Source organism: Paralichthys olivaceus, chromosome 14 (genome assembly GCF_024713975.1).
Source record: "Paralichthys olivaceus isolate ysfri-2021 chromosome 14, ASM2471397v2, whole genome shotgun sequence".
In the NCBI taxonomy this organism is placed as follows: domain Eukaryota; kingdom Metazoa; phylum Chordata; class Actinopteri; order Pleuronectiformes; family Paralichthyidae; genus Paralichthys; species Paralichthys olivaceus.
In genome coordinates this window covers 8,676,689-8,688,281 of record NC_091106.1, presented here as the reverse complement: position 1 = coordinate 8,688,281, position 11,593 = coordinate 8,676,689, and the positions used below count along the sequence as shown (strand labels likewise).

The 11,593-nt window shown below is 41.6% G+C and overlaps 1 protein-coding gene across 1 annotated transcript; it reads right to left on the bottom strand.

The window, feature by feature from the left end:
* Positions 1-462: 462 nt before the first annotated feature.
* Positions 463-10,783, bottom strand: b3galnt2 (beta-1,3-N-acetylgalactosaminyltransferase 2). The gene is made up of 12 exons (XM_069538966.1): positions 10,498-10,783; positions 9,741-9,867; positions 9,263-9,363; positions 6,638-6,837; positions 6,329-6,424; positions 5,189-5,296; positions 5,012-5,090; positions 4,358-4,541; positions 3,896-4,021; positions 3,560-3,719; positions 3,410-3,466; positions 463-2,375 (listed from the first exon to the last, which is right to left on the bottom strand). Exons 1-12 carry the CDS (start codon positions 10,604-10,606, stop codon positions 2,238-2,240), a joined length of 1,485 nt encoding a protein of 494 aa, XP_069395067.1. The 5' UTR covers positions 10,607-10,783; the 3' UTR covers positions 463-2,237.
* Between the last annotated feature and the right edge of the window lie 810 nt (positions 10,784-11,593).

Here is an 11,593-nt window from a genome sequence, read left to right as displayed (position 1 = left end):
TGCGAGCTGATCTAACTCTACTGACTCTGCATCAATCACATGATTATAAGTCAACTAACAAACTGCTTGGAGGGCTCATCAGAAAACTCACCACATTTACTTCTTGTCAACATTTTCAAAGTGTCTGCTGACTGCATGTGTTCAGTCCTATTGATTAATTTGAAGCTACTGATCAATATGGGGCTAAAGCGCTCCGCAGGTTTTTCTCTTCATCATTCCAGCAGTGGCCGACGACTCACTGTCTCAAGAAAGCAGTCACTGAGTGATTTCAAATTTCTTTTTAAGAAAAGAAGAGACGTATGTCTTCTTTTCTTCTTTTAAACAGCTTGAGCAAAGTCTGCCTTCTGACTCTGCGTTGTCTAAGCAGGAATGATGTCTAACACAGAGCTTGAGCCAACATGGATTGTTACAAGGAATCAGCAGCAGTTTAGGTCCCGAAAATAAACAACAAGAACAACGTCGTCAATCTCTCATGAGTGCTTTTATTACCTGTGAGGAAGGTTTTATAGAACCAGGGTGAAACTAGTGAGTCTCTTTGTCAGGTTTCAAAAAATTTGTGTTGCAAACACACTTAAATCTGTGTTAACATACGCACAGTATGACGCCTAACAAACACAGTAAGGCCACATCACTATTTGCACAATGACAGTTACGGTACAAACTGTGTGTTTGTGAGAAAGCTCATCATAAATCTACAAATAGTGAAGAGGATGAAAAGCCAAAGACAATAATTTACAAAATACAGCAATGTAACATCGTCTTTAAAATACCATCAAATATGCCTTTATAGACCCAAAGGTTTGAGTCCGTCAAATGTCAGAGCACCAGTAGTACTTATACTACAAAGTACTCAAGTCTCACAGCAGTGATTCTGTATAGGATGACCTGGTATTGCACATGGTCCCTGTCACATAGCACATGACTTAAACATCTTTAAACCATCACAGTCTTCTGTCTGTTCCGCTGAAGACATTTTCAAATTGAATGATTGATTTCATGATACAAATATCGGCAGTATGCTACAGCTAAATGTGTTTTAATGCATTCTGAAGCTGCCAATGGTTGATTACGTTGCTATTTTGTTAATATTTGAGGTATTTTTCAACCTGGGTCATACATTTATAAATGTGGGTGTGTGAATGAATGGTACACTGGTGCTGTGTAAATAATTTGGTGATACTGATCTATTAATCCCCTTACAGTGTTCATTTTGCGTCTTTTCATACACGCTTGGAACGCTTTTTTTTTTTTTTTACAGTTTTCACAGTTTTCACCTACTCTGTCAGTAATTTACTGCTCCTCCCTGTGTCTCTATCTTTCGTGCTGCACACTGCAGACTGGATCGTGATCACCAAAAGCTTGTCCACTGTACTTGAAACTTTAGGAATTGGTCTAGTGGAACATCAGCAGCCAGGACATGAAGGCAGTGGCTACAATGTAATGTTATTAGGCTACTTCAACAGTCCATGAAATGTCCACTTAAAATAAATTATTTCACCAATTATGGGCTAAAGTTGTTATTCTGGGTCTTTTCAAAGAGTCTGGCAACATTACACACATCTAGCTCGACCAGAAGTCTTACTCTCAAGTCTGGTGAGACTTGGGCTGTTGCAGTGAGATACAAGCAGAAACTTGAGTGAGAGTTGGAGTTTGGATTTTACTGAGAGAATTATTATGGCTGAATCTTTTTCTGCTTTTTCTGAAGCAGTTGACTTTGATGGTCGTCCCTACTTGTTTGAGCCAAAGTATGCAAACGAAGACTTCCCGCAAATTGTAGGTTGGACGAGGAGAGAGAGGCAACAAGCAGAGGAGGGAAAACAAGCTGCTGCTCGGCTGAGAGTGAGACTTCGAGTTGAGCGAAAGTGGGCAATTCAGGGACTTTCGCAGTTGCCCCATATGATTACATTGTGGCCACTGCCGCCGTGATCCACTGGACTAGTTCCAAAAGTTTAAGTACCATTAATTTACACCCACATTTATAAACATGTGGCCCAGATTGAAAAATACCAGATTTCCCCTCTAAGAACCTGCAATTGAAAGTTTTTAAGATCATTTTCCAACAGAAAATCACATATTTGAAAAAATATATACATCTAGTTTCAATTATGTGACAATATTGATAAAACTCTGAAAAATTTCAGTCGGGTTTGAAGGAAACCACAATAAATGAACTGACAACCAAGTGTTGAGTGCATTTTTACCCACAGTGCCACATGGTGCGTGTGGTGTAAGCAGATTTAGTGGCCCCAGGGACAACCACAGGGGTCTCCGCAAGCCCTCTTCCTGTCCCAGAGGATGTGCAGCTCCTCGGCTGTGTGTTGGGGGGACGACAGCATGTCCAGGTAGCACTCCTTCTCACACAGCCAGCTGGGGTCCTGAAAACGGCACAAGAGGGGTGACTGTGTTAACAAGGACGCACTGATCTGGTTATTAGGCATACGCTGGTTCAGGTCTCACTCAGGTTAAATAAACAACTATTCTGATGAACAGTTACTGTGTTTTCACAGACTCTGCTCGTAAACTTCAGACTGTGGGGGTTTTAGTTGACACGTGTTCATACATGATGAGCAGTCATATGTGATATGGCGATGCTGTGCTAGAAGGGTACAGAACTTACAGAACCTACAGTTTGGACCAAATTGTAAAAAAGTGAAAGAGTGAAATGCTAAGAGGAAAATGACAGTAATCTCACTTTCCAGTCCCTCTTGTGTCACTTTCTTCTTCTTCACTTTTCAGTCAACAGAAAGATTTCACAGTGAGAGGAAAAAGTCATTTACAGGGTTCCCAGTCTTTATAAGAAATCCTTTTCCAGCTGTGTTTCAGGACATTTTCCATTCTTTGACAATTCAAGACAGCAAATTAGTCATAAATTATCTTATAATTAAAGGCTTGCTTTAATGCATTTAACCCCATTTATATTCCTCCTTTTATATTGATGCAGGGTTCATGATTAATTGTCTTTATTACAGGTAAAGTAACTGTACATAAGCAAACAATATATCATATGCGAAAACATGTTCAACACATAAAAATGACAGTAGCACAGCCTCTAACCAACAGTGAGTTAAATTTAAATCAAAATATTCAATGAAGTTTATGTAGGCAGTCTTTGCTAAGGGCTACAATCAAACAAAAATCCAGGACAATTCTTTCCAAAATATTTGGTAATTTTGATCAATTTCCAGGTTGTTTCCATGATTGGCAAAAGGAAGCCTGGAAACACTTATTTATCATTTCACATGTTTTGTGTGTATGATCAAGTGAAGCACACACTGTCTTATTGATCTGGACTTTACTGTGGATCCCTGAGAAACTGATGAGTTATCTTTTATAAATACAAGGTTATCAATAAACCAGCTCATGATGCTTCATCGGAGCAGACAGATAATAATAATCATTCTTCTTTCACCTGATATTTCTGTGGTCCAACGGCTGCCATCCATATCCCCATGCTCACGTCTTCTCCCTGTAACGAGACATCCAGGACACAATCCTTACATTATATTCATCACTGTCTGCCCATTATTTCCCCAGTTGAGCTTGGTGCTTGATACTCCACCTGGTAGGCCTTGAGCTTCTGTGCGTTACTGGCAAGCCACTGGACCAGGTCACGAGAGACCACATAGCCTGAGCCGCAGGCAAAAGCCGGGTAGGCCGGACTAGCGTACTCCAGCTCCTGCCACTTCCCAATACGATCCACTGCCCAGCTCTGCCTGAAACTAGGTCAGGACGGTAGATACATTATCATCATAACCCTCCTATATATCTCCTTTTCACATCACACTTCATCGTTGTGCCCATGCAAACACAGTTAAGTTGCAAACACAAGTGGACTAGAATCACAAGCAAAATCAAAACAATCAAAACACAGGATCGGACACCAAACAGTACTTACTTTCCCCACCAGAAATTGCTGCGTTTGAGACCCTTGTGGTCAATCTTCATTAACACTGAGTCGACGTCGATGAAACAATCATCATCCGTCTTCAGCAGCAGATTAAAGTCAGCGTTTCCTACAGACCTGACAGAGGAAATTTGCAACCTTAATTAAAGCTCACCTCTGATATTTTCTTTGCAATATCCCAGAGTGGATTTATTTTCAAATACCACTGAGAGTGAAGGGCAACAGGTCCTGCAACTAAATAAAATACTTGCCGAATCAAAGATTAAGACCGCTCTGAGTGTGTTGCTACATGATGACTCACAACTACTTTCACCCTGACTGAGTGACTGCAATTGTGATTCTAACAACGGGATGTTTCGAGGCGACGACACACTTTCATTTCACGTTGCTGATTTCCTCAGAGGGCCCGGGCAATTTGGAGACAGAGAACTAAGTCATTAGCACTTGGCATACCATTTATAGAACTGAAGCAGTTTGGAAGGCACGTTCCTGTAGGTGTCAACTACGTCCACGAAAACCATGTCGCCGTGCCTCAGGCTCTCCCGCTGCAAGGTGGCGTCCTCCTGTCTCAGCCTGGAGGCGTGGTGCTCGATCCTGGCTGGGCGACCCCGCAGAAGCCCCGACAGACCGTCTCCATCTGACACACAGGTGGTGGTGGTGGTGGGTGCAAAGAAGAACATGAGGGGGGTAATGACAGGCTGTTGAGGGATAATAAATCACTGGCTGGCAAAACAATGTGATATAATTATAACAGTTTACAGAACGGATCATTAGTTCTGTTTACAGAGATATTGAACGGGGGGAATTTAATCTTCTTTTCACCAAAATGGCTACAAATCCATTCTCGTATAAACTCAAATACAAACATGAGCGGGAGGTAAAATCAATAACACAACAGGGAGGGGGAAAAAACATGTTATTTCCTATTTGACACGTTCCTATGCAAGAGCCCTGAGGCGAAAAGGAGCTAATCTCATAACCTGCCAGAGTGAACGATGTTTTTAGGAATTTTTAAAGAGGGACTCCTTTACAACTGTCGGCTCAGAGTGATTTTGATCAAACTGTTTTCATATAAAAGTTCAGAATGAATTGTGTTGCTGAACAAACCGTAGATAGTAAATGTGAACCCTCCCGCCAAACCAGGAAACCCAAGAGCACTTCTATGAGGCAATATGCCTTCGGCGATCTGCAATGCAGAGAAAATAAATAAATAAAAAAAAATTTACTTCAAAACTTGAAATAAAATTTTCATATTACATTTATTTTTGACACATGGACACGTACGGAGGAGATCTTGAGGACGCCTCCTCCATCATTGAGCTGCAGGGAGGATTTGACCGTTGTCAATCCAGAAGAGTCCAGACACTCCCAAACCAGCGTCCCTTCAAAACCCTGAGCGAAGAACAGTCATTTTATTTGTTTCATGTGTAGCATGGTGTTGTTTTGTTTCCAGTTACAAAACTAACATTATACCTGAGTTTGAAATTGTATTTTATTTGTTTCTAATAATTTCCAAGGAATAAAAAAACAATACACAGTAATATGTACAATAACTTTTCGATGGAAAAATTGCTGCATTGAACACAACCTGCAGAAAATAAGATTTTAATAGCTAACTATAAAAAAAAACACAAGACTGTCGTGTATTTGGAGGATGTTGGTTAGGAGACTTCCACTAATGTTCTCAGTGGGCCTCATTCACCAACCGTTCTTAAGAAGAAATGTCTTCCCCCCCTCTCTGCTGTGTTTGACAATATTTGTTTTGACTTTTTTTGATTTGATTTTTTTTACTTCAAATATGAAGCTCTTGCTTTCACTGAACATGTAACAGTATCCCATGTATAATTTTTTGTGGTATTTTACGTCCACTGCTGACACTACAAAATAAGAGATTTTTACAGTTTGAGCAGGTGTGGTCTTTAGATTTTTGCTCAATCATTCCTGGCAGCTTTTAAATAACCTTTTAAGTTTCTGTGATTTAGAACATAGACTGTTTGGTGTGCACACGGCACTGAAGTCCCATGCCCATTAATGGGCATTGGTGGGGCGTTTACCTATGCCAATTAGGAAAAAGAGGCTCACACTTTCAACTTAACAAAGACATGGCATTCATCAATATCAGAGCACAGATGCACAGACTCAAAACTGCTTCAATTACAAAAAATGTTTGGTCTAAATGTCCGCTGTTATAGTTACTGCAGTTTTCTCATGAGAACTGCAACGCTGTTTACCCCTGACACTCCAAAAGTGTTTCGTAGACACCGCTCCATCGGCATAGTTGTGAGTAGATAATGAGTGAATTTTTATTTTTGGGTAAACTATCCCTTTAAGAACAAATTAAATACAATTCTTAAGAAGACATTGGTGAATGAGACCCAGCGGCTCTACAGTCATGACAAGGTTGTAAGTGTATGTGAAACTGACCTTAGGCAAAATGAACTGCTCCACTGGTTTGTACCAAACTCCGTTCACCATGGTCCCTGTGCTGATGGCACTGAAGCGAGCAGTAACCACAGCCTCCTGCAAAAAGTCATTGTACATAAAGAATTCACTAACAATATTTGGTTATTTCTTGCCTCAGTGTAAATTTGTCTGAATACCACACTACAGAGTATAATTTCAGTGGCAGAACAGTAAACAGAGCAGCAGCTACCCTCAGGCTGTGTATCTAACAGGCTCCACAAACAAACAGCATAGCAGATACATTATGCTTTAAGGTCCAGGCCCTGTTACCTCCTGGTCCAGCTGGAGAAGCTTCACCGTTACGTTGCCCTGAAGCTCAGGCTGGGTCCCTCTGGGAAACACCCCCAGCCTGGTGATCACCACCGGGTGCAGGACCTTGAAATCCAGGGCGATGGCAGAGACGTCGGACGGGGCCAGCACCGAGGGGTCAGCCACTGTCACAATCTCGATCTCAGCATCCTGCCCTGTGACTGGAAAGGGAGGGAGGGCAGACAGTCACTGCACGAGCACAGGTGGAATTTATAACGAAACTAACATGCTGACCGTCTCTTTTCAGTGATGAGGACCGCGGAGGGGGAGCATGTTGAGAGAAGAAGGTAAAGCAACACCATCAGCACTTTGAGGAGCTGCTTCTTGGGATAGTTGTCTTTAAAGTGAGCATCTGCTCGTGAGTGTGGTTTCTTAATTACAAAAGAGCAGTTTATTACCCAGGAGATCAATGAAGGGATCAAAGCTGTTAAAGGGAAGCAGGCTTTTACTTTATATATGTTCGACACAACTTCTGCTGCCTGCTCCAAAATAAAAGACAGTTAGAGGCAACCAATCACAGTCAAATAAGGAGCGGCCGTTCATCAAAGCAAATGTTTCTCACACTGACAGAGTGAAATGCAGCTGCAGGATTTTACAAGTGTGTGAAGATATATTTAATATTCCGGTGCTGACTTTATACAAATGCTTTATTTGTGCAAACTTGCCAAATAAATAATTCAAAAGAAAAATCAATAAATCATAAAAAATTATGCTGTTTAGTATCCTACATCAATTACATTTCATATCATCCCATTATTTTGTTGGTCAATAAAACATCAGAAAAATTTAATTCCGTAGATCCCAAGATGAAGTCTTCAAATAGCTTCTTTTGCTACAGTCCATTAACCACATAAATAAAATTTATTACAAGAGGGGTAGAAAAAACTGCAAATATGACAATGAGATGGTAGAACCAGTGGATTCTTCATATTTTTTGCTACAAAAAAGGAAATTGTTAGTTAGACTGTTTATAAAGATGGACAACACGTATTCACTGGCTCAAACTATCCAGAAATGAAGTCAAAATATCCCTATATCTACATAAATCTATATATAATAGCCTCAGTAGCAAAGTCCCGCCCTCAGTCTCAGCTGTCAATCATGATGTTTCCCCATCAAATAACTCATAAAAGCTACAACATGTAACTTTGGCCACTCTGTGTTTCTCAATCACAACAAGAGACCTTATTTGATCATGTGAGTCGTTCTTCACCGCCACTGCAGAAAATCTACCTGACAGGACTCAGGCACAAATCATGTTCATTTAACTTTTAGTCATGTTTCACAGCAACGGCGATGAGTAATTGTGATCCATTACGAGTGAACAACACAAACAGTGGAAGGAAAAACAACGCAGACTGGCAAAGAGTGTTGTTGTCCATCATTATGCGGTGTTTGTTATAGGAGAGGCAAAAGCAGATATTACGTTATGCAAATCAAAAGTGACCAAGATGACCTTTAATAAAACTGGGGACTTCTCTGGGGTTGAACATTGTTTCAAACATTTTGGATAATGTAAGTACACAAGTAAACAAATGCATAAAACAGGTCTAGTTTCATTTCATTTTACATATTACTTCTTTAAACCCAAACTTACAGGAAAAGAGAACATTTGGACATGCATCAGTTTTATAAGAACTACCTAAAATGACAGAAATCATCTTTCCAAAAGAAAATATTGGACTACTTTGGCTCAAGTCCAATCCATATACTGCACCTATACTGCAGCCAGCCACCAGGGGGCTATAGAGAGTCTTTGGCTTCAATTTGTATTGTAAACCTCGATCCCACAAAAGGGATCTTTCTGATGAAGGCAGTGGAAACAAAGATATTTCAGCAACAATCATTTGTCTGCTCTGACGTGAGCTTCCACCTGAATCCTGAGTCAGATACCCAACTGTGTTTAAAAGCAGCAACTGTCTCTTACTCTTCCAATCACACTGAGCATCTCACACCAAATCTCCTGTCCCTCTGCCTCCCATTCTGAAGCAAATCACATCAACACTTAAAACCATTAACACGCCAGAGAGCAGAAGAACGGACTGGAAAAAATAAAACATCACCATGAACCTATAGGCCGTCGTCTATTCTGAATAGCAGCAGTTTTGTTCTTTTATACGTGAAAGCAGCAGACAGTGAAAGGCGGCTAAGGGAAAAAAGTAGTGAAATGTCTGACTTGGACCCGCTCTGAGAAGGTGAGAGACACGACAATTCACTGCAGACATCCAATCTGACAGAGTCGGTTCAATTATTTCATATACTGTGTTTCAGTGCGTCATATAGCTTCACTTTCCAAGCGTTAGTTTGCTGTTCAAGTCAGCTGTGTCGACTGTCGACATTTGTGCTTCGGCCTTGGGTGAGAAAAGAAGGTTGTCCTTGAGCTCTGGGAGAACGTGAACAAAAGGTGTTTTACTTATTTTCTAAAGAAGCATTCTTTTAATACTTTCAGCTCATCTCCAAGGCTTTTCTGCCTTAGCTCCACGATTGACAATTGCACATGCAAGCAACAGACTGCACATAGAATATCTCTCTGTATTATAGCTGCATGATCTCCACCAATGAAGGCAGAATTTATTTTTTGGGTACCTGGCTCGGTGAAGTTCAGGATGGAGCAGGAGTAGGGATCCTCTCTGTCCTCCTCTGGAATGGGACACCCATGTTTGCCCACAATAAATTTCACCCCCACTCTGAAAAACAAAAGCACAAAAGCCACCACGTTGTTGCAGTCATCTTTTTTTTGTTTGCGCGATATTAGGCAACAAGATTTCAAAAGCTTGTCCATCTATCCACCCTCCGTTGCCATGGTTACAGGGGGATTGCTTAAAGGCCATCGCACCTTATCTGTGCTTAGATCACTGAATGAAAAGGAAATGGACCAAAGGGAAGAATGACAGAGAGGACGAGTTTGCCACTAGTCAGGTAAAGCAACAAAGGATTGATGGGGCGGTCGCTTATTTGTTAGCGGCTGCAGGGTTTATTCCCCCTGTGTGAATCTGACCTGGGAGCAGCAAAGGAAAGAAGAGAAAGGGAAACAGAAGTGAAGTTGGAGATCCAGCCTACAGACCTGTGCTGGAGGTGGGGGTGATGGCGGATGTAGCCCAGCCACGTCTCCCTTATCGCTTGTCGCAGTTCATAATGGTGTCTCGCTGACAGCACTCCCACCAGAACTTCATGGTAAGGTAATGCTTCATCTGTAAAGAAGGACAATACATCTGAAATTTCTCTTATAGAAAACTTCACACTAACAACAGGAGGCAGCAAACAGTGATGATGGGGTGAAATATGACGATCAAGCTACAGTGGGTGACAATGATAAGGTATCAACCAGGGATCATTAATAAAATAAAAATCTTGATTTACGTCCCCCTGCCCTGATTCTGACAGCACTTTCCTCCCAGATTTACTTTGCACTGACTGTAATGCATCCCATAATTCACATCATGGAAATGAATGTCTCCATGCATCAAATGGTGGTTAAAGTATATTCCTCGGGTAATATGTGATAATCCTCCATCGATGCTCAGCTCGCTTCAGTCTGTTTCCAGACATTAGACTGTCCCAGCAACGCCCAACATCACTGAACACACACACACACACACACACACACACACACACACACACACACACACACACACACACACACACACACACACACACACACACACACACACACACACACACAGCCTCAACTACCTGTTCCCGCACAAACTAGCACGCACAGCGGACACAGCGGGGCGGTACAAGCAAAGTTAGTCGCCCGGCTGTGGAAAAGTTGCGCGGCTTCGCGGAGGGTGAACACCGGCGGTGGGAAAACAAAGTACCCGAGAGAGTGTTGTTGTCCAGCGGAGCGGAGGAGGGTCGTTGTGCCAACCACAAGTGCACCAGGACGGCGACGGCACAGGGCAGCAGAATGAGCGCTAGCCTCCGCATGGACGGAGCCCTTCATTCAGCCGGAGCAGCCTCTCAGCGGTGGCGGCGCGGAGCCTCTTCTGAGCCGCACAGAGTTGCGGTGTGAGCCGCTCTGTGAGTGCACCTCGTCTCAGCTGCTCCTCCTCCGCCGACATCTCACCACCGCCTCATGTGTGCCTCCGCCGCTCCGACTGCCCGACCAATGGGAGGCGAGGAGCCCTGTCGCGGTGCACTCTGGGAGATGACGTTCATCACCCCTCTCTAGCCAATCAAATACAGAATGAGCCAGAGGAATGCACGTGCTTGTGTTTTATCATGGAGGGTATTAGATATTAAACAATAGTTTATTATAACATTGTTTATTTTTATAAAGATGTGACTCTCAGACATGCTAGCTGAATAGAAAGAAGAAATGTGTGTATATTTGAACACAAATAAACATAATTTAATGAAATTAATATATTATATTATATTATCATTTGTAGTTGTAGTAGTAGTAGTAGTGGTGGTGGTAGCAGTAGTAGTAAATATACTTTATTAATGTAACGCTTTTAACAATCCTGAAAGACACTTTGCATTGGTCAAAAACCAAAGAAAGCTAATAAAAGCAAATAGCTGTAAATATAAAATACACATCATTATCACACATGTATCATTACTGCAGAGGCATTCATTAACATTTCATTAATTATTGTAATTTTGCAAGATAATGTCCCTTTTATGTCCACTCACACCATATTACTTAGACAGAAGAGTATAGCACACAGAATATATCATTGTCTTCTTATATGATGGTAAAAGTCACATGGTGGACCTTCCCATGTATATCACACAAATAAGTATGAGGAGTTTTTATCCAATCAAGTGAAACAAAAATTGAAAACAAACATGTGAATTTCATCCCTCTAAGATCCAGGTGAGGTGTAAAAGCTTTAAGATTTGGGAATATTAAAGCAGGTCCTCACTGCTGCACATGAATGATTTAAGCAGAATCTATTGTGCATGGAG